Source organism: Triticum aestivum, chromosome 5D (genome assembly GCF_018294505.1).
Source record: "Triticum aestivum cultivar Chinese Spring chromosome 5D, IWGSC CS RefSeq v2.1, whole genome shotgun sequence".
Classification (NCBI taxonomy): domain Eukaryota; kingdom Viridiplantae; phylum Streptophyta; class Magnoliopsida; order Poales; family Poaceae; genus Triticum; species Triticum aestivum.
In genome coordinates this window covers 525,452,385-525,476,215 of record NC_057808.1, presented here as the reverse complement: position 1 = coordinate 525,476,215, position 23,831 = coordinate 525,452,385, and the positions used below count along the sequence as shown (strand labels likewise).

Below are 23,831 nucleotides of genomic sequence, written 5' to 3'. Positions count from 1 at the left end.
TCGGTATACCGAAGATCGAATCTCTGGAAAGTATCGTACCGATAGACAAATGGAATTGTATACGGGATTGATTGAATCCTCGACATCGTGGTTCATCCGATGAGATTATCGTATAGCATGTGGGAGCCAACATGGGTATCCAGATCCCACTATTGGTTATTGACCGGAGAGTTGTCTCGGTCATGTCTACGTGTCTCCCGAACCCGTAGGGTCTACACACTTAAGGTTCGGTGACGCTAGAGTTGTAGAGATATTAGTATGCGGTTAACCGAAAGTTGTTCGGAGTCCCGGATGAGATCCCGGACGTCACGAGGAGTTTCGGAATGGTCCGGAGGTAAAGATTTATATATAGGAAGTCCAGTTTCGGCCACCGGGAGAGTTTCGGGGGTCACCGGTATTGTACCGGGACCACCGGAAGGGTCCCGGGGGTCCACCGGGTGGGGCCACCTATCCCGGAGGGCCCCATGGGCTGAAGTGGCGTGGGAACCAGCCCCTGGTGGGCTGGTGCGCCCCACCCAAGGGCCCAAGGCGCCCGGGGCTGGAAACCCTAGGGGGCCGTTGCCCCCCGAGGGGGCATGCGCCCCCCTGGTTGGAAACCCTAAGGGGGCCGTTGCCCCCCGAAGGGCCGCCGTCCCCCCTCTAGATGGGATCTCCAAGGGGGCATGCGCCCCCCCCCCTAGCCCCTATATATAGTGGAGGGGAGGGAGGGCAGCCGCACCCTAAGTCCTGGCGCCTCCCTCTCCCTCCCGTGACACCTCTTCCTCCTCCAGGTAGCGCTTGGCGAAGCCATGCTGGAATCCCGCTGCTTCCACCACCACGCCGTCGTGCTAGTGGATCTCCATGAACTTCTCCTTCCCCCTTGCTGGATCAAGAAGGAGGAGACGTCTCCGCTCCGTACGTGTGTTGAACGCGGAGGTGCCGCCCGTTCGGCGCTAGGATTATCGGTGATTTGGATCACGACGAGTATGACTCCATCAACCCCGTTCTCTTGAACGCTTCCGCTCGCGATCTAGAAGGGTATGTAGATGCACTCCTCTCTCTCTCTCGTTGCTAGATGACTCCATAGATTGATCTTGGTGATGCGTAGAAATTTTTTAATTTCTGCAACGATCCCCAACAATGATACGCTGCTAAGCGTATTCCCCAAAATATTTAATGAAAATCGTAGAGAGGGAGGCCTTTCTTCCATTGACTTGGAGGATATGCAAGTGTGGTGGCTAATAACCACCAGGTGAGGCGGTGGATAGTGTCAGGCTCGTGTCAGTGTGATTCTTGGGCTGGCACCGACGACACATCAATTAAGCGAACTGGTGTGTGACAAGATTGCTATGTGTGGATACCTCGAAGGCTTCGTACACTTCGATGGTAGATCGGTAGATCATCCCACAGATATTCTCGCAGCTGGTATAACCTAGTTGACATGCTTGCTTTCAATGAAGCTATTAGTAATCAAGCACTGATTGAGATCCGTCTTAAGGGAAGGAAATTCATTTGGAGTAATATGCAGGATGCTCCCCTTCTTGAGAAACTTGATTGGTGTTTCACCACTGAAGAATGGACACTTAACTACCCAACAACTTTTGCTTATCCTCTGGCCAGAACTACTTTGGATCATATTCCCATCTTGATCAAAATTAGCACATCTATTGCTAAATCACAAATTTTTAGGTTTGAGAATCACTAGCTGCTTCATCATGATTTCAAGGATCTTGTCTCAAGGATTTGGACACAAGAAGTCCCAGTAATGGATAGTGCCAAGAGGATTGCAATCAAGCTCAAAAGATTAAGGAAAGGGATCAAACTTTGGGCTAGAGATAAATCTGATCCCAAGAAGATCATTGAGAACTCTAACTTCATGATCTTATGTTATGATAATATTGAGGAATTCAGACCCCTGAGTCTTATTGAAGCTAATGGGAGGGCTATTATCAAATCACATCTTGAAGATATCTTGGAGCACCAGAGACTTTACTGGAAACAGAGAGCTACCATTAGGCAAATTAAAGTGGGAGAGGCCAACACTAAATACTTTCAGGCAAAAGCAACCGTCAAATTAATACATAACAGTATTGCTATGTTAAAGGATGAAGATGGCAATGAACATCATGATCATAATGCAAAAGCTGTCGTCCTTTTTCGATCCTTTAAGGAAAGGTTGGGCACTACTTCAACTGCACAGAACCCACTTCTCTTGCATCACCTTTTGTTGCACCATGAAGACTTGGATGCACTGGAAGCCCCATTCTCTAAAGAGGAAATTGACAAGGTGATCAAGGAGATGCCCACTGATAAATCACCAGGTCCTGATGGTTTTAATGCAGCTTTTATCAAACACTGTTGGGAGATTGTTGCACAGGATTTCTACAGGCTCCTTGAAGATTTTCACAAGGGAGTTGTCAACCTACAAAGCATCAACTACTCGTTTATCACCCTGATTCCCAAAACAGATTCTGCATGCTCACGTGCAGAATTTAGACCCATTTCCCTCCTGAATTGCACATTGAAGATTATCACTAAGATTTTGGCTAACAAGCTGCAGAAGATTATTCTTAAGATGATCCATAAAAACCAGTATGGTTTCCTCCATAAGAGATGCATTCAAGATTGCCTTGCTTCGGGATATGAATACATCCATCAATGCCACCAATCAAAGAAGGAAATTGTACTTTTGAAATAGGATTTTGAAAAGGCTTTTGATATGCTCAATCATGAGACTCTCATTGATACCCTGAGAGCCAAAGGATTTGGAGATAAATGGATTAAGTAGATTAGGATGATCTATGGCACTAGTTACTCATCAGTACTACTCAATGCCATCCCTGGCAAACAATTCCTCTGCAAAAAAGGGTTCAGGCAAGGAGACCCACTCTCTCCTTTAATCTTTGTTTTGGCACTGATTTACTTCAAATCATGATGAATGAAGCCATGCAGAAATCACTGATTAGCTCTCCTCTTCAGCATAATTCATGTCCTGATTATGATACCATTTTAGTGGTCAATGCTGAGGCACAACAACTCACTCACATCAAAAGTCTTCTGCTTCACTTTGCTGCATAAACTGGGCTCAAGGTGAATTACTCCAAATCAACCATGATTTCCATAAACACTCCTGAGGATAAGATGCAACAACTTTTTGAACTGCTGGGGTGTAAAATTGGAACCTTACCTCACACCTATCTTGGACTTCCTCTCAGCACCACCAAACCAAAAGTTATTGATTATGTGCCAATGTTGAGGAAGATTGAAACCAGATTGCTGAGCTGCTCCACTTTGCTTTCCACTGGTGATAAGCTTACATTGCTCAAATTAGTCTTCACAAGCATGCCCACATTTTTATGTGCACCCTATCTTTACCCAAAACAGTGGTTAAGCAAATCAACATTTACCTCAAGCAATGTTTCTGGAGAAAATTTGGCACTCTTGAGTCTGGGACACCATTAATCACATGGGACAAAGTATGCAAACCAAAAGAATATGGGGGGTTAGGAGTTCTGGACATTGGCACTCATAACCAAGCACTCTTGATGAAGTTTCTTCACAAATTCCTCAACAAAGAAGATATCCCATGGGTGCATATAATATGGGAGACATACTATCAAACTGCTTTACCAGGTGATAGGACAGTCAGATCATTTTGGTGGAAAGAGATCTGCAAACTACTGCCAGATTATAAGAGACATGCCATTTGTAAAGCAGGGGTGGGAGACACATCTCTCTTTTGGTCTGACAATTGGCTGGGCAGACCACTTTCCCTCACTTACCCTGAGCTTTCCTCATTTTCCATGGAAGATAATATCCCTTTACCTCAGGTGATGGAGCATCAGGACATCAGCCATCACTACTGGAATCAGCTTCTTTGCCGTCCGCCATGGCGGACGGCAAACGCACAGATCCCGGATGGCAAATTCCTTTGCCGTCAGCCAGCGGACGGCAAACTGTCTGTCTGAACACGTGCCAGCAAAGGCCTTCTTTGCCGTCCGCTTTGCAGAAATGGACGGCAAAGGATGTGTCGTCCGCCATCCGAGGCCAGCAGACAGCAAAGAGAACGGACAGTAGTGGTGTGGGGTGAGAGCCGTTAGGGGGTTAACGGCGCTCTTTGTCGTCCGCCAGCGGACGGCAAAGAGCTTAGCTAGGCCAGCACTGGGAAGCTGCCACGTGGCCAGCTATACCGTCTGCCAGCAGACGGCATAGATGGCCCTGTTTGCTAGGCCTATTTGATCACTTTGCCATCCGCTAGCAGACGGCAAAATGACCAAATAGGCAGCCAGTGTTCCCAGTTTGCACAGGTGACTGCCACGTCAGGCTATTTATCCCCTGTTTTTATTTAAATCCAATTAATTAGACATGGTTTCAAACACAGATATACATGCATATATATCCAACATATCCAACAGCATGTCCAACAACATATTTCATCAAATCCAACAACATAGTTCAACAAAGTCCAACATATCCATATATACATAACCAGAAACAAGTTTCCAACAACATATCCATATAGACATACATATCCAAACAAGTTTTCATAAACAACAAGGAAGCACCAGAAGAATAGTACACTCCATGAATCCAAGCTTCCTCATGTAAAGCAAATCTGCAAATTGGGAAAGATGAAAGTTAGAAGAAGAAGAAGAAGAAGAAGAAGAAGAATTTTTTTTTTCTTCTCTTTCTTTTTCTCCTCTCCTCTTCTTTATCTTCTTCTTCTTCTAACTAAGGTAGGTAAAAATGCCATTTTATTGCTAAGCTAGGTAAAAATGCTAAGTGTAGGTCATTTTAGAGCTAAGCTAGGTAAATAGGTCATTTTGGAGCTTAGTAAGGTTATTATGTCATTTTCGAGGAAAATAAGCTAAGTCTATATCATTTTGGAGGTAACAAAGATTATCATGCCATTTTTAACCTAAGTATGCTAAGTATGTCATAAATGAACTGAATAAGCTAAGTATAGCTCATTTTTTATCTAACTTAGGTTATGCCATTTAGGAGGAAAATAAGCTAAGTATCCATTTGTAAAGCAAAACACTAGAGAAAACTTACCCTCATCACAACAAATGTGATGAAGATCGCAACTAAGGTAACAATTGAACCAACGGCATAATGATACCAAGCCTCATTGTGAATGGCATATTTTCTAATCTTCTTTAGCTTCAGGCGCATTGCATCCATCTTCAAGCGCATTGCATTCATCTTCATCTTGTGATCATCGATGACATCGGCAACATACAACTCCAATGTCATCTTCTCTTCTTCAATTCTTTTAATTTTTTCTTTCAAATACTCATTTTCTTTTCCAACTAAATTTAACTTCTCGACAAGAGGGTCGGTTTCAAATTCCGGTTCAGATACCTCCTAGATTAAAATATCTCTATGTCAACTTGATGGCCATAATTGGCATAAGTGCGAAATGCAACAAATAGTTATGAAAGTGAATTTACCACATCCGAATCATAAAGCGGGTGAGGGCCGACGGGGACGGACATCAAGACCATGGCACTATGTATAAGAAACAGTCATACAAAGTAAGAAAATTATACATACCAACTATATAAATCATACAATCATACAAATAACTATATAAATCAAGTACAACATAAAAATTTGAATACCTAATAATCACTATCGGTAATGACGTGCTCATCATCATCATTAATAAATGCATCATCATCATCATCACTATCGGTAATGACGTGCTCATCATCATCATTAATAAATGCATCATCATGTGGAAAGCCACCTTTACGTAATCGTTCAAGCATTGACAGGTCATCTACAGCAGTAACTTCTTCTTCTTCCGGCTCTTCTTGTTCCGGCTCAGGGGTGAAGTCGGATTCACTATTGTTGTCTACTTCAATGTTCTGGGGTGGAGTAGAGCGGTTCTTGAAATGTTTTTTGGAAAGACGTGTTTCTTGGAAGAATTCTCCTTCGTCATATGTGTCTTGGTTAATGTGAGGTTCATAATCCTCTTCATTGGGGGGAGGTGGTCTAACACGTGGTGGCAATTCATAAACGGCATCCCAACCACTAAGATTTGGATCACTTTGACAGGGCCACGGTAGATAGAAAACTTGGGTTGCCTGTTGAGGCGTAAAACCAAACTTCTGCAGGTCTTTACGCATTTCAAGCTCATCCCTCTTTTTATAGTTGTCGCACCGGGCACAGGGGCACCAGCTTAATTCCTGGCCATTTACAAATGCGGCTCTAACAAACCCCTTGGTTTTTGTTAACCATTTCTCGGTCCAAACTTTCTGACTAGTGTAACCGGTGTACATCCACACACGATCACTCATATTGTCTTCCTACTGGACACACAAGAAATATATACATAATTAAGCAAACCATATCCATCAGTTAATGGAGTTTGTCAGTTTTATTACGTCCATGCAACCTACACGCTAATAGGTAAAGATAGGTCCTAATCCCACCCGAGTATGTGTAGATTGGGTTCGTTTTTCCCATGCTCTGCTCCGGATCCGACGCAAAATTTCGGCAGCACCTCCCCGCTGTTCTCCTGATACACGTCTCGGCAATAAGCAGAGAGGATGTGTACCCAGAGAACAACAGGGAGGCACTGTCGAAATTCTACATCGGATCCGGAGCAGAGCATATGGGAAAACGAACCCAATCTACACATACTCGGGCTGTCCATGGATAACATTGGACAATTCGAAAGAATCACGATTATAAATATGCAAATGCATGCATATTTACAGATGTAACCCTTTCGAACGGGAGACGCATAATGGTTACTCATACTGATGATTGACACCTATAGCTAGCAAGTTTCATCGGCACGAAGACCGAAACATAGCAAATGAAGGGGGGAGGAGGAGATGTCATTTGTGCTCACCAACGAACGCAGGGGCGGAGCTCGTCGAACACTAGACCCTCGCAGCGACGAAATAACTACACATTTAAATCGAAAGATGAGTAATATAGCAATTTTGTTTCTTCCGTCGACCTAACTAATTAAATATTTACAACAGGACGAGCGGGTTAGGGGGTCCTTGGCGTCGATGGAACCCTAAATAGCAAGTATCATCAGTGCGAGATACATGCGGCGCTCGTTGTTGAACACTAGATCCACATCCCACAAGTGAAGTCGGCGCCCGGCGTCCCGCAACAATAGTTCTGGTGGCCGATGACGGTCGAACACCATCGCGAATTTGTCTAGTAGCCTCTGCGATGAGGATTAAAGCCAAGTTTTGAAATTTCAAACAACCAAGCCGACTTGAGTCAGTTTGGGTGTTTCAAGTTTCAACACTTGCCTTTCAATCGTCATCGCAGAGGCTGCCAGACAAATTCGCGATGGTGTTCGACCGCCATCGACACCGAGAACAGTTGCTTTCGGACGCCGGACGTCGGCGTCACTTGTGGGACGTGGACACATGTATCTCGCACCGACGATACTTGCTATTTAGGGTTCCATCGACACCGAGGAACCCCCCTAATTAACCCGCTCGTCCCCGGGCGCCCCCTTTTCCTACTTCTTTTTTTCATCTTTAACTTCTACTTCTTTGTTTCATCATCTTCTTCTTCTACTACTTATTGTTCTTTCTTCTTCTTCTCCTTCTTCCTCTTCTTCTTTTTCTTTTTCTTTCATCTTTCTTGATTATTCTTAAAAACAGGAAAAAAAACCTAAACAAAACTATAAACTAAATGTAACCTAAAATAAACTAAATTAACCTAAACTAACCTAAACTAAACTAAATAACCTAAACTAAACTAACCTAATCTAAACTAAACAAACAGAAACTAAATCTAAAAAAACAGAAAAAAAAACTCACCAGGATGAGGGGCGGGGCGGCGGCGACTCGGAACGGGGGCGGGGTGGCCGGCGACTCGGGACGGGGGCGGCGCGGCGGGGCAGGCGGCGGCGCGGCCGGGCGGCGACGGCTCGGGACGGGGTCGGGGCGGTGCGGGGCGCCGGCGACGGGGGTGGCGCGGGGAGGCGGCGGCTCAGGCACGGGGGCGGGGCGGTGCGGGGTGGCCGGCGACGGGGGTGGCGCGGGGTGGCCGGCGACGGGGGTGGCGGCGCGGGTTAGGGGTGGCGGCAGGGGTGAGGGGTGGCGGTGGCTCGGGCAAGGGAGAGAGAGGACGGACAGAGAGAGGGGCGCGGGCGCGGGCGCGGCCCCTTTTCTGCTAGTAGGTCACAGCTATTGGGTGGGGCCAGGGGGAAACGGACGACCTAACGGCCATTTTCTTTGCCGTCTGCTGGCGGACGGCAAAGAAGTTTACCGTCAGCCAGTAGACGGCAAAAAAATGGCTGTTAGGTCATCCTCGTAAGCCCGCCACCCATCCTCTTTGCCGTCAGCTAGCAGACGGCAAAGCTTCTTTGCCGTCCGCTAGCGGACGGCAAAGGTATGCTGATGGCAAAGCCTTCCGTTGCCGTCCGCTGCCTCTTTGCCATCCGTTTTCTGGTGGCTGACGGCAAAGAGTCGGCAGACGGCAAATCTGCTGATTCCAGTAGTGCATCTTTTTCATAGACTGTTGTCTTTACAGGCATATCAGCAATTCAATGCTTTGACTCAAGAACTCAACTCTAGAGGGACAAAAAATATTCAAGACAGACGGCATTACCCCTGGAACTGTGATCACTATTCTTTCATGAGGATGTACCGAGCCCTTAAAGAAACAGAGATCATCATAACATTTTCAAGCACATTTGGAGCTCCTCATGCAGACTCAGGCATAAGATATTCTTCTGGATGCTCTATCAGGACAGGTTAAACAAAAGGAATTTGCTTCATCGCAAAAACATGTACCTGCCAGACTACAATTGTGCACTATGCTCACACCACACTGAAGAAACATCCCTGCATCTTTTCTGGGACTGTCCATTTGCCATGGCATGCTGGGAACTGATCATTCCAGATAAGCAAAGAGGGGTTTCACCTCATGATGAGATCCTTCCATCAGAGATTGCATTTGACATAATCATCATGAGCTGCTGGGGTATTTGGTTGGTCAGAAATGACAAAATCTTTAGATATGCACCTCCTCATCTCAATACATGGAAATTCTATCTCAAAGAGGGTTTATGGGCATCAGAGTTGAGAGCTAAAGCAAAGAAGGCAGATAAGATCAGGACCTGGGTTACTCACATGTTAGGACCAGAATAATTGTGTTTACTTATGTAGCGGGCATTGGTTAATTGTATTTGAGACTTTGTTTTTGTGCTTTATTATATATGAAAATACCGTAGAACAATTGTTCTATGGTTTTGGCTCAAAAATAGTTGCGGAATTAGCGAAACTACACCAACTCTTCTCCCTCTACTTTTGTTGTGGGAACTGTTGATGAGATGATCGTAACTTGAATCTCCATAATGTTTCTGGGCATGATCGTGCGTGAATTTTTTTTCTGTTGCATAGCATATTCCCCTACACTCCCACCGTCGACACTACGTGCGAGGTGGCTATTGTTATGAGCTGGTTTGCTTACAACACCACAGTCTGCTGCAAGCCGCCCAACCGTCTGTGACAGGGGCCATCAATCTGCGAGGTCACTGGCATTGTTGCAGGCGGAGTGGCGATATTTCCTGATGAAACAACGAACCTGCCGATGATGCTATGACGCTATGTGTGGTTGCTGCGAAGAGGTGGACGATGCCGGTGCAATCGGGTCGCCATCAAAGATTCTGCAGACGGAGGCGGTGCTATGAGAGGTGTCATCGTCATGCTGTGAGCACGACCTCATGGGACATCAGTGATGCGAGAGGCAATTCCGAAAATTCAAGTTTCCATAAAAATTCAAAAAAATCAAGAAAAAAATCTAGTAATTTTCGGGAAGTTACAGATTTTCAAATAATAGAAATTAGCGTTAAATTTCATTTTCTACCCAAATTTGGCGTAGACGATAATTTCATTATTTAAGAAAAAATATCTAAAACTTTACCAGAATGAATAGAATTTTTTTCTTGATTTTACAGAATAGTTTTGAATTTTTCTGATTTATTTAATATATGACAACGACTGCTCTCACATGGCTTGCTGGCAGGATGGTCAACGAGTCAACCCCGGTCAATAGGGTCAAAACCAGGGTGTGGGGATGGGAGGGTTGAATCCTGGCCGGTTTGCAGAGTTCGAGGTTGATTCAGTTTGAGGTTGAAATATGCACTTCTCTCTTTCTCATTCCCTGAAAACTATCATTGACGTACCCAAGAACATACCTTCTTCATTTCAACATATAACCGTTGCAACTCCCTTTTTTCTATAATAAGCAGACTTTATTTCTCAAATAATGGTCATATCTTTTACAATGGGGTGAGAACTAAAGTCAGGGATTGAAGATTCCCCAAAACTAGAAGATCTAGTGCTAAAAGAGTCTTTTGCTAAGCCATCTGCAACTTCATTCGCTTCTCGGCAACAGTGGTAGTAGGGGACTTTTGCAAAGTCAATACTTAGTTGCTTAGTCTCCATGATAGTCGTCACATCCAGTCCAACATATGCATCATGTTGGATCACAGCATCAACAACAAAGGAACAGTCTGACTCCAAAACCATACTAATACACCCAATATTTACTGCCAGGTATAAGCCATTCCTAATAGCAATAATTTCTGCTGAATCAACGGTACTCACGTGGGGTAGGAACCATATTGCCGCCGATATAAAGTTACCCCGATCATCCCGAGCAACAGCTCCAGTGGCACCCGACAAAGGGGAAAATATCAGGTGCTACGGGAGCACCTAAGTTTAGATGCTCCCGGAGCTCCTCAGCCGTTGGATCTATAATCTGGCGGTCATTTAGGGGTGCGCTGGATCTGGTTGTAATAGCGGACTTCTAGGGGTGTTTTTTGAATAAATGCGCGAGCTCTTTCCTTGGCCTTTAGATTTTAGATCCAACGGCTGAGAAGCTCCCGGAGCACCTAAGTTTAGGTGCTCCCGGAGCACCAGATATCTTCCCCCGACAAAGTATCAAACTGAAATGAGGCATCAACACTGATTTTTATAACTCCATGGCTCGGCTTCTTCCACATGTAAGCACTTTTTCTAACTGGTTGTTTAGGGGTTAGAGATCTAACAAAATTTATTGCTAGTACCTTAATTGATATCGCGGATCTCTCGGGTGACTGTATCATTTTCCCTTTCACAAATTGTTGGAGCTGCCATCATAAGTACCAAGCCGCAATTACAACTAGCTCCGCCGTAGGCAGCTCATGAGAATAAATCCAATCTTGCCAAAAATTTCCATAGTGATTGAGCCTGAGCGATCTTTCATCACCGCTTGTTGTATAATCTTAGACAAGCCCAGCTCAAACCAAACATCCTTCGCCCGCAGACATGTAAAGGAACAGTGTTCGACATCCTCACATCCCGGAGTGAATTGCAGAAAACATGGACATTAAAGGCCAGGATTGCAGGAACCACAAGTCTACGGAATTGTGGTCAAAACCACTAATTTTTTGTCTAAATTTTTGCAAAAAACACTAGTTGTCGATTTTGACCCATTTGATGACGATTATGACAAGTGGAGCCCGTAAAAGCTGACGTGGCATAACGGTTCTCCACAAACGGCATTAGACAGTTTATCTACATTTACACAGACACCCTTCGTGCAAAATTAAAAATGCAATCGGGTCCTATCCAAGCAAAAATTGCAGCACGAGTTCGTGGTGTTTCGTCGCCGGCGAGGTACGGACACCGGACCGTCGCTCTGAAGAGGAACAGGGCGACGTCAGGCCTTCGGCCGGTGGTGCCGCGTACACATAGCGCGAGGGCGGCGTCAGGCACGCGAGTGAGCGGCAGCCGCCCTGCTGCACGCGGGCGCGAGCAGCGGCGCCGGCGGCCAGGCGCGAACGAGGAGCGGCGACGGGAGCGACGCCAGCGAGCAGCAGCCGCGCCGGCCGAGCCCGGGCGCGAGCAGCGACGCCGGCGGCCAGGCGCGAGCGAGCGGCGGCGTCGACGGCCACGCGCGAGCAGCAGCGGCGACCGAAACGACGCGAGCGAGCAGCGGTGCCGGCGGACACGCTCGAGCAGCAGCAGCGAGGGGAGCGACGCGAACGAGCAGCGGCGCCGGCGAACACGCTCGAGCAACAGCGGCGAGGGGAGCGACGCGAGAGAGCAGCGGCGCCGGCGGTCAGGTGCGAGTGAACGGTGGAGCCGGAACCTTATCCTCTTTTTTCTACTCTATACTAAATGAAAAAATGTCCTTATCCTCTCAGGCCTTTTTACATTGTAGTCCCTTGTATTCTGTCTATTTACGATATGTTATGTTGTGCCACATCATTCTTTTTAGCGGGACCCATCTGTCATAATCATAATTAAAACAAACAAACTAGGTGACTAGTGTTTTTTTCAAAAAATTAGATAAAAAATTACTAGTAGTTTTGGGCATAATTCCGTAGACTCGTAGTTCTTGCAACCCTAGCTTTCAATGTCGATGTTTTCTGTAATTCACTCTCACATCCCCACTCACCATATACAAGCCTTTTGAAAGTTTGAATACCTGCAACAATACTCGCCATATGCAACCCTTTTTTCAGAGCTGACACAATGACGGATCCACGGCTCGCCTTCTCGACTTTCAATCCGCTTCGTACTGGGAATCGGAGGTGCTCCTGTAAATAACATGCCCCGCAGCCAACCCGGAGATCCCCCAACCATAACCCTACCCGGCAGCCAGCGCAACACGGTCGAGAACAAGAGGCGATCCAAGCCGAGGTCGTTGCAGCCATCGCCGCATCCATCGGCCTCCCGTCCTCAATAGGAGGGCCCGCGTCAACCGGGGGGATGGTGACGCTCCGATCCGCCCTCCGGCACCTGGCACCAGCCGCTCGCTTCCTCAGCAAGGGCGGCGACGCGGCAGCTCTGGACCTAGCTTCACCGCCGTCAGGGTAGGCACCCACGTTTAATTAATTTTCTAGGTTCAGGGTTAAATACTCACAATTCTGGCCATCCCTTGTGATTTGCAGCGGAAGCATTCCACCGGCGGCGGTGTATTCTACAGTACGATATTGTGGGACGAACCCTTCAATTTGTGCGTGCCTTATCATTCTTTTCCATCAAATGTGTGTCTAACTAGATTCGTCAGGTAAAGGAGATTTGAGTTCTGTCTTTTGACGGTGGTTTCTCTGCAGGAGAACGCCGGTGACCTGGTTCGCAATCATCGCCACCGCCATTGGAACTACTTACAGGATAAAAGTGCAGACGACTGATCATGAAAAGCAGAAGGCATGTGGACACGAGGAGGGGAAGAAAAAGGATAGCCTTTGAAGCATCTGTGCATGTCTTCCTTTTACTGAGAAGCATCCGCATCTTGGATAAACAGGCTAAGGTTGATGTGCTTGAAGTCCTTGTAGGCATAAAGTTCAGTTTTATGCCACCCCGTGCTAGGTTGGAACCTCTTTTTTTTTAGGGTACTACGGCGGGCAAAAGCCAGCCTGAACGCATTTATTAATTTTAAGGTTTAACAGAGTATATGTACAGAGGGTGGGGGATTTGAGAAGGTAGAAACATCAAAAGAAAACAACTATGCTAATGCTACATCTAGCCGGGACAACATGATACCCCAGTCAATCAGAACTTGTTTGCGATCTTCATTTCCACATCTATGGGCCCAAAGAAAGAGGTCTTGCGCTGCCCGCCGAAGAACGAAACCCGAGGACTCAACTTCTTGCTTGAAAACATTAGCATTCCTTCTTTTCCACACACTCCAGAGGATGGACATAATAACCGTATTACGAATTATGCAAGTAGGTGAACGACCCTGCAGGCCTTGGTTGGAACCTGCATGTCCTGTGTGGTGTGTGCGTATTTTGTACAATAAAAACCAGTTTAGTTATACATAAATTATTACAAGTAATTAGCCTGTTATGACCCGATGCACCTGTAATTTCGTATCTGGGGATTCCTATGACAAGAGGAAGAATTGAAGAACTAGAACTAGAACTTGGCGGGACTTGGGGTAGGAGGAGCATAGGAGAGAAACACGGTACTCCCTCCTATCCATATTACTCGTCGCTCAAACGGATTTGTCTATAGGAAGTATCTTTGTTACCCAAGCTGAAGTTGCCCTCTCGGCAGGCGCGCCATCACCCCTGTTTCGTTACTTGCCTGAATGAACATGTTCAGTTCCGTCAGACATCCTTTTTTTGCGAAAGCAGTTTCGTCAGGCTTGATGCCGGGAGATGCCGAGACTCCGTAAGCACCATCATGCACCGTCAATCTTTGGAGAATTGGAGATCCTATGTGTTGCTAGTACTACAGTACTAGACTAGAAACAATAGAACAAATCCCATATTTTTTATGAGTTTGCTTGTATTCGTATGAACATTGTTCATCAACAAATAAGGCTGCTAGTGATCCTCAGAAGAAAAAGGAACGATAACACAGGTGAATCACATTTTTTCCCTTCTGAGCGGCACAAGCGAGGAGTCATTGGTGAGATGTGAGAGAGCAAGATGGCGAATTATACGGGTCTACATGTTGTCTACGTAATACGTACATCCGAGTAGCCGTATCTTCTCCCCTGTTCACTTCCACTTGCGGCCGTACATCTTCTTGTGCTTGCCAAACTTGCCGTGCTTGAACTTGCCATGCTTGAACTTGCCCTGGTGGTGACCGTGGCCGTACATCCCGTGGGCGCCGCCGTGCGACACCTTGTGAGCTCCATATGCTGCGGCTGCCGCTGCCGCGCCGCCAGCAACCATACCGCCTGCTACGCCATGGCCGCCTCCCCCGTACATAGGAGCGTGGCCTGAACAAAATGGCTTGTAAGTTGACTCGACCGAGTTCATAACATGGTCATGCCTCCATATGAACTGTGAAGTGCCATTTTATTATACCTGATTGCTTTACTAACATTTTTGGACATGAGTTCGAAGTGACTTTTTGGTGTAAAAGGACATACCATAAGGAGGAACCTGCATTGGTGGCCCTTGAGCGGGATAACCAGCTGGAGGGTGGGTCGTAGGATATTGCGGATACCCAGCGGTCGCAGGGTACCCGCTCGGAGGATACGCAACGTGCGGCGGTTGATAACCCCCGGGCTGAGGGTACGCGCCGGGAGGTGGCGCATACTGCCCAGGTGGAGCAGCATATCCGGGCGCCGGCGGATACGTGCTTACCGGAACAGGGTAACCGGGATATCCCGCCGGAGCAGGGTAGCCACCGGGGTACCCGCTGTATCCACCCGCACCTTTGTCCTTTCCACCGTCCATGCCTCTCCCTCTAGCTTGTTCACCTACTAATAAAGGAGGAACGGATGTGCAACTAATAGGGAGGAGGCTGATTGCAGATGGCTAGCAGCTTCTTCTCCTCGTGCAATGGACGGGTATATATATATTGTGCTTGAGAGCAAGGGCAGGAGGGTTATTCAGGGCAAGTTGTCTATGTTTAGAGCTTCTATTTTGTTGATTTGAAGGCGCGCTACAGGTCAGGGGGCTCTTGTCGCCGCAACATTCTTGGCGAGGACAGCCTGCGGCGAGCTCTATTTGCTGGCACCGTATAGGTCGGTCATTCGGTTATTGCTGACATGTGAAAGCTGTGACGGTAGAATTATTTTTTCCGTGGGATTAGATAGGGTGAAAGTAACATATCAATGCCGTAGATGCTACACAAATAACCTTCGGTTCGTCGGTGGCCATTTCACCTGCGCCATTTTCACTGTGAATTTAAAACTGAACTGCCAGTCCCAATCATAGATCCGTCGTAGTCTAGGTTAGGATACTCGGCTCTCACCCGAGAGACCCGGGTTCAAGTCCCGGCGACGGAACTACTTTTTATTTCGTATTTTCATTAGATTTTAATAATCAACAGTTCATCCCATAAAGTATGGCTTTTTGTCTAAAGCATTCTTCCTGGTTATCTTTATAAACAGTTTCAGTTTCGTGTTAGTACATTCCTAACTACTACTAGCGAGCATGATGAAGACTTCTATAACATTTTTCAGGGAACGATGAAGACTTCTATCTAATGTCCTAGGAGATTAATATTATGTGTTCTTTAGGGATAGTTTAGTCTGTTGAAATATATTGCCTGCCTCCCTTCATCAGTTCGGACTTTTGAATGAGTTGGTCGGTTCACGAATTAAATATGGTATCCGAGCCAAGAGGTCTTGAGTTCAAGACCCTGCCAACGCAGTATTAAATAAAACGATTCTGCGGCCTACATCGATCCCACGTCTAAGGACTAAAATAGCCTAGACGTAACGGGGAGTGTTGAAATATATTGTCTGCCTCCCTCCATCAGTTCGGACTTTTGGATGAGTTGGTCGGTGCACGAATTCAATATAGTCGACCTGAAACAAGTTGACCAACTGTTTCTTTTGAAAAAGAAGATTGCCACAATAGCATGCTGTGATTTTCAATATTTTTTTTTTGGCATTGCACAGATAATAGAAATTACAATGGACTTGTTTCTCAAGCGAAAAAAGCTCCCCTGGTCTGGGTCTGTGGAAAAGATCAGACAACCATGCTACCATGGTGTCAGTTGCACATGCAGCACATCCCTTCAGCAGAATGGTCAACCAGCTAAGGTGCAAAGGACATGGGTTCAACAGGGCTTAGCTAATTAATAATAATAAACAAATAAGAAAGTCTTGGGTTTCATTAGGACACAAGAACGAAAAGTTTTCACAGTGAATGACATTACTAGAGTGTGAAGTAAAGATCTGATGGTCATCATTAGGATGTTCATACAAAAGGAAGCATCTTCAACGATATAAGAATTCATGGTTGCCGAGCCAATAAAAAACAAGATCGACGCTGTTTGGAGCCATTAAGATGCTCCGTTCGTCGAAAAATCCATTCCCGTTAATCTCCTCCATGGGTCTTCAGCCTTTTTCCTTTCTACATCCAGCGACAGACGAGGTTTGTGATTGCGAGGCAGGAAAGCCAACTATCTCATATGTGCAGAGGAAGTGTTAGAATTAATGGGCTAGGCCCATAGCAATTCCTGAAATCTCAAACAATGGCCCTTGTGTAAAATGGCAAGTGGTGGTGCTAAAGTTTAGTCCCACCCCGAAAGTTGAAGAAGAGTTGGACCTCTTTATATAGTGGGTTCTCTCCACCACTCTAAGTGGTGTGTGAGAAGAGAAAGGGAAGACCACACGCACACACTCGCTCGCCTCGGCGAGGCGAGGCATACGTGCGACATGCGCGTGAATGGTCCGCCGAAATCCGGTCCGTCTCCTTGTAGGGGCGCAGCTTCATTTTGCCGTTTTATTTTTTGGCAGACAAGTTTATGATTTCTTGTCCGGTAAGTATACGAATTAGAAACCAAGTCGGTTTGGGATTGTGATCGCGACACAATACTGCCTCTGGTCCTAATATATATATAGGTACCGGGTGCGGCCAAAGACACATCGAAAACGTGTAGGGTTTTGCATCATCTCGTAACTTGACCTGCTGTCGTAGTCTAGTTCATCCCAAACGCCGGCGTGCATCGGCGCATGGGAGAGCAGGTCTCCGGAACCGTTCGTCCTTGCGATCCTGCACCAGGAGAGGACGAATTAGGTTTTTTGGGAAGCGCTCTGCGCAACTGCTCAAATTCGTCATCACGGGTCGTCTTCTGTCCAAGTCAGACGGTGCTACTCATCGCCGCCTTCATCGCCGTCAGCAGCAGATCGTCGCAAACATCGTCATCAACACCGTCGCACCCACAATAGGTAACGAACAGTACGTCCAACATCATCTGTTCATGTCTGTCTCTACAGCTGTTGTCTCGTGTACGCTGTTGTTTTGCATGTTCTGTTGTTCCTCTAGTTTGCTAGATCGTTGCATGCTAGTATATTTTCTAGTCATGAATTATTTACTGGAATTAATCATGAACTTGCCTAATTTCCAACAATCCAAAAATCTAATTGTAGGCAATTTCCTGAGTTAACTATGGCTGGATTCGCTGATGCACTGAGGCCGGATAAGTTTACTGGTGTGCACTTTAAGAGGTGGCAAGTGAAGACCACGCTCTGGCTTACTGCTCTGAAAATTTTCCATGTTAGTGTTGGTGCTCCAGAGGGAATGACTGACGAAGATCAGAGAAAATTCCAGGAAGCCAATACTATGTTTGTGGGATGCATTCTGAGTGTTCTTGCTGACCATCTGTGTGATGTGTACATGCACATAGATGATGGAAAGACTCTATGGGATGCACTGAATGCAAAATTCGGTGCAACAGATGCAGGCAGTAAACTGTACATCATGGAGAGTTTTCATGACTACAAGATGGTGAGTAACCGTTCTGTGGTTGAACAAGCTCATGAGATACAGTGCATTGTGAAGGAACTTAAACTCCTTAAGTGTGTTCTACCCGACAAATTCGTGGCTGGGTGCATGATTGCAAAATTGCCTTCTTCATGGAGGAATTTCGCCACAACTCTGAAACATAAGAGACAGGAGATATCAGTTGAAAATCTGATTGCATCTCTTGATGTTGAAGAAAGAGCTCGGGCTAAAGACACTACTGAGAAAGGAGGTGAGGTTCAGCCTACCGCCAATATGGTGCAGAGGTGCCCACAGAACAAGAACAAAGGGAAGAACAAACATGTTTTCAGCAAGCCTACCCTACCTTCAAGAAGAAGAAGTTCAACAAGGCTGAGCTAGAGTGCTACGCCTGTGGGAAGCCCGGACACTTTTCCAAGGAATGCCCTGAACGTGCAGACCGCAGAGGGAAAACGAGCTCCAAGACTGTCAACATGGTGACCGCTAGCAATACTGATGGGTATGGTAATTTACCTATTGTGCTTTCAGTATTTCAATCATCTTCATGGTGGATTGATTCGGGTGCTAACGTTCATGTGTGTGCTGACGTCTCCCTGTTTACTTCTTATCAGGTCGCAAGGGATTCTTCCGTCCTAATGGGGAATGGGTCACATGCTTCTGTTCGTGGCATTGGCACGGTGGATCTGAAGTTTACTTCAGGAAAAATCGTGCAACTAAGGAACGTGCAGCATGTCCCTACTATGAACAAGAATCTAGTTAGCGGCTCCCTTCTATGTCGAGATGGGTTTAAGGTAGTTTTAGAGTCGAATAAAGTAATCGTGTCAAGATTTGGACAATTTATAGGCAAAGGCTATGAGTGCGGAGGCTTGTTCCGCTTTTCCCTTTCAGATTTTAGCAGTAGTCAGTAAACCAAATTTGTGCTAGTGTTAATGATGATGCAAGTATTTGGCACTCTCGTTTATGTCATATTAATTTTGGTTTAATGTCTCGGCTATCTAGTATGAGTTTAATTCCGAATTTCACCGTTGCCAAAGGTTCTAAGTGCCATAGTTGTGAGCAATCTAAGCAACCTCAAAAGCCTCATAAGGCTGCCGAGGAGAGAAACTTGGCACCTCTAGAACTCATACATTCTGATCTTTGTGAGATGAATGGTGTGTTGACAAAAGGTGGAAAGAGATATTTCATGACTTTCATTGATGATGCGACTAGATTTTGCTATGTTTGTTTGTTGCAAACTAAAGATGAAGAATTAGACTACTTTAAAATCTATAAAGCTGAAGCTGAAAATCAACTAGAGAGAAAGATCAAGCGTCTTAGGTCCGATCGTGGTGGAGAGTATTATCCCAAAGTATTTGATGAATTTTGTGAGGAACGTGGTATTATTCATGAGAGGACGCCTCCCTATTCACCCAATCAAATGGAGTTGCTGAGAGGAAAAACAGCACATTGACTGACTTGGTGAATGCCATGTTAGACACTGCTGGTTTATCTAAGGCATGGTGGGGGAGGCTCTTTTGACTTCATGTCATGTCTTGAATAGAGTTCCTAACAATAATAAGGAGAAAACCCCTTATGAGGAGTGGGTTGGGAGAAAACCATCACTTTCTTATTTGCGCACTTGGGGATGTTTGGCAAAGGTCAATATTCCTATTCTTAAGAAACGCAAACTTGGACCAAAGAAAGTGGATTGTGTCTTTCTAGGGTATGCTCAACGGAGCATTGCTTATAGATTTTTAGTGGTAAAATCTGAAGTACCTGATATGCATGTTGATACTATAATGGAACTCGTGATGCAACATTTTTTGAGAACATATTTCCTATGAAAGATATGCATGGCATTGCTAGATTTTCTTCTAAGATAATTCTTGAATCTAGTACAACTGATGAATATTTTGAACAATCACATAAGGAAGTCCTTGAGAAGGATAACAATGAAGTTCCTATAAGGAACAAGAGACAAAGGATTGCAAAATCCTTTGGTGATCATTTGATTGTATACCTTGTGGACGACACACCTAAGACGATTGCAGAGGCATATGAATCTTCGGATGTAGATGATTGGAAAGAAGTAGTTCATAATGAGATGGAATCAATTCTTTTTAATGGAACTTGGGAACTAACTGATAGACCATATGGTTGTAAACCTGTGGGCTGTAAGTGGGTGTTCGAAAAGAAGCTAAAGCCTGATGGTACTATTGATAAGTACAAGGCACGGCTAGTGGCCAAGGGCTACACTCAGAAAGAATGCAAAGATTACTTTGACACCTATTCACCTGTTGCTAGAATGACCACCATTCGAGTGTTACTTTCCTTGGTTTCCTCTTGTGGTCTTATCATTCATCAAATGGATGTAAAGACAGTTTTCCTCAATGGAGAGTTGGAAGAGGAAATCTATATGCATCAGCCTGACGGGTTTGTGGTAAAGGGTGAATAGAGAAAGGTGTGCAAGTTGTTAAAATCTTTGTATGGTCTGAAACAGGCACCTAAGCAATGGCATGAGAAGTTTGAAAGAACTCTGACTTCTGCAGGATTTGTCATTAACGAGGCTGATAGGTGTGTTTATTATTGCCATGGTGGGGGCAATAGTGTCATATTATGTTTGTATGTGGACGACATACTGATATTTGGTACAAACATCAATGCAATTAATGAGGTCAAGTCTTTTATATCAAAAAGTTTTGACATGAAAGATCTGGGAGAAGCCGATGTAATTCTAAACATCAAACTTATTAAGGATGAGAGTGGGATTACATTAACGCAATCTCACTATGTTGAGAAGGTCTTGAACCAATTCGGTTTTATGGATAGAACGCCTTCTCCAACACCGTATGATCCCAGTGTGACACTCAGAAAGAACAAGAAAGAAACGAGAGATCAATTAAGATACTCTCAAATTGTCGGTTCACTCATGTACTTAGCTAGCGCTACAAGACCAGATATCTCTTTTGCTGTGAGCAAACTGAGTAGGTTCATGTCCAACCCGGGTGATGATCATTGGCATGCACTAGAAAGGGTCTTGCGCTATCTGAGAGGTACTATGAGTTACGGAATTACTTATTCAGGGCATCCTGCTGTGCTAGAAGGATATAGTGATTCAAATTGGATCTCCGATGTTGATGTACTCTATGCAAAAAGTGGGTACGTATTTACTCATGGAGGTGGCGCAGTGTCATGGAGGTCTTGCAAGCAAACCATATTGACGAGGTCAACTATGGAAGCAGAACTAACTGCTTTGGACATAGCTACTGTTGAGGCAGAATGGATGCGTGAGCTCTTGATGGACTTGCCTATGGTTGAAAAACTTGTACCGACTATTCTTATGAATTGTGACAACCAAACGGTTATCGCTAAAGTGAACAATTCTAAAGATAATGTGAAGTCATCAAGACACGTGAAGAGACGTTTGAAGTCTGTCAGGAAGTTGAGAAACTCCGGAGTAATAACTTTTACATATATTCAAACAGACAAAAACCTGGCAGATCCCTTTACAAACGGACTATCACGAAATGTGATATATATTGCATCGAGGGAGATGGGTATGAGACCCATAGATGTTACACTATAGTAGTAACCCAACCTTTGTGATCTGAGATCCCGTGAATTAGGATCTGGGAAGAATAAGCTATTGGTTAACTGAGGAGAGTAATAACTAATGACCGTCTCTAAGTGAAGATGCAAAACTCTCAGAGCTGTAAGGCAGGTGGCAACATTCCTTAATGTGGTTCTATTGTCTATAATTAGCAAAGATGTTGTCCTACAAAGCAGTCTTGAAAAAAGACACCTATATGAGTTCCGACTGTAAAAAACGTCGCAATCTATGAGATTTGGGTGATCTCTAGTAAGCTCACGAAGAGACCAGGGAGTATGACGTATAAGCTCCAAACCGTGGGGTAGCCTACTGGCAGTCAGGTACTGGTTAAGACTTTGAGTAAAACATGTTCACACAAAACTAGCAATTCAAGGCATAGTCCATTGTCAAGTTGTGAATGGATGTAGCTTAAAGTTCTAGGCAGAAGTTCAACTTAACAGTCTCTGCTGAAACACTGGTATATTAAACAAGTGGTGAGATAAGGCAAACCTCTAAATGGGTATTTGAGATCTGGTGGGGGATTGTTAGAATTAATGGGCTAGGCCCATTTCTGAAATCTCAAATAGTGGCCCATGTGTAAAATGGCAAGTGGTGGTACAAGTTTAGTCCCACCCCGGAAGTTGAAGAAGAGTTGGACCTCTTTATATAGTGGGTTCTCTCCACCACTCTAAGTGGTGTGTGAGAAGAGAAAGGGAAGACCACACGCGCGCACTCGCTCGCCTGGCCTGGCCTGGCCGGGCCGTGGCATGGCGAGGCAGCGCGTACGTGCGACATGCGCGTGAATGGTCTGCCGAAATCCGGTCCATCTCCTTGCAGGGGGCAGCTTCATTTTGCCGTTTTATTTTTTGGCAGACAAGTTTATGATTTCTTGTCCGGTAAGTATACGAATTAGAAACCAAGTCGGTTTGGGATTGTGATCGCGACACAATACCGCCTCTAGTCCTAATATATATATATATATATATATATATATATATATATATATATATATATATATATATATATATATACCGGCTGCGGCCAGAGACACATCGAAAACACCTAGGGTTTTGCCTCATCTCGCAACTTGAGCCGCTGTCGTAGTCTACTTCATCCCAAACGCCGGCGTGCATCGGCGCGTGGGAGAGCAGGTCTCCGGAACCGTTCGTCCTTGCGATCCTGCACCGGGAGAGGACGAATTAGGTTTTTGGGAAGCGCTCTGCGCGACTGCTCAAATTCGTCATCACGGGTCGTCTTCCGTCCAAGTCAGGAGGTGCTACTCATCGTCGCCTTCATCGCCGTCAGCAGCAGATCATCGCCAACATCGTCATCAACACCGTCGCACCCACAATAGCTAACGAACAGTACGTCCAACATCATCTGTTCATGTTTGTCTCTACAGCTGTTGTTTCGTGTACGCTACTATTTTGCATGTTCTGCTGTTCCTCTAGTTTGCTAGATCATTGCATGCTAGTATCTTTTCTAGTCATGAATTATTTACTGGAATTAATCATGAACTTGCCTAATTTTCCAATAGGAAGTACTTCTTGGTCACCACACTGTCGATCCAGCTAAGATGCAAAGGACATGGGTTAAATAGGGCTTAGCTGATTAATAGTAATAAGCAGATAAGGAAGTCTTGGGCTTCATTAGGACACAAGAGTGAAAAGTTTTCATAGTGAATGACGTTACTAGAGTGTGAAGTAAAGATATGATGGTCATCATTAGGATGTTCATACAAAAGGAAGCATGTTCAACGATATAAGAATTCATGGTTGCCGAGCCACTAAAAAACAAGAGCGACGCTATTTGGAGCCATTAAGATGCTCCATTCGTCAAAAAATCCATTCCCATTAATCTCCTCCATCGGTCTTGACCCTTTTTCCTTTCTACGTCCAGCGACAGCGAGCCATCGACGACGAGGTTTGTGATTGCGAGGCAGGAAAGCCAATCTATGTCATATGGGCAGAGGAATTACTTCTTGGTCACCACACTGTCGATCCTCCTCATCGACCTATCACTGAGGTTGAATAGAAAGAGGCCTTCTCCAACAACCCTGAGCACCACCGCGCCACTCTTGCCTCTGAACATCTTCAACCGGACCTT

The 23,831-nt window shown here is 45.3% G+C and overlaps 1 protein-coding gene, 1 long non-coding RNA gene and 1 other non-coding gene across 3 annotated transcripts; 2 read left to right on the top strand and 1 right to left on the bottom strand.

Annotated features, from left to right (window-relative positions):
- Window positions 1–11,510: 11,510 nt before the first annotated feature.
- LOC123125971 (uncharacterized) lies at window positions 11,511–13,646 on the top strand. The gene is made up of 3 exons (XR_006461525.1): window positions 11,511–12,832; window positions 12,911–12,975; window positions 13,076–13,646. It is a non-coding gene; the product is annotated as an uncharacterized lncRNA (long non-coding RNA).
- Window positions 13,647–14,221: 575 nt separating this feature from the next.
- LOC123121101 (glycine-rich protein A3-like) lies at window positions 14,222–15,597 on the bottom strand. Its single transcript, XM_044541031.1, has 3 exons — window positions 15,589–15,597; window positions 14,848–15,238; window positions 14,222–14,694 (listed from the first exon to the last, which is right to left on the bottom strand). The coding sequence occupies exons 1-3, from the start codon at window positions 15,595–15,597 to the stop codon at window positions 14,471–14,473; spliced, it is 624 nt and encodes a 207-aa protein (XP_044396966.1). The 3' UTR covers window positions 14,222–14,470.
- A 44-nt stretch (window positions 15,598–15,641) lies between these two features.
- On the top strand, window positions 15,642–15,711 carry TRNAE-CUC (transfer RNA glutamic acid (anticodon CUC)). Its single transcript has one exon. It is a non-coding gene; the product is annotated as a tRNA-Glu (tRNA).
- The last annotated feature ends 8,120 nt before the right edge of the window (window positions 15,712–23,831 follow it).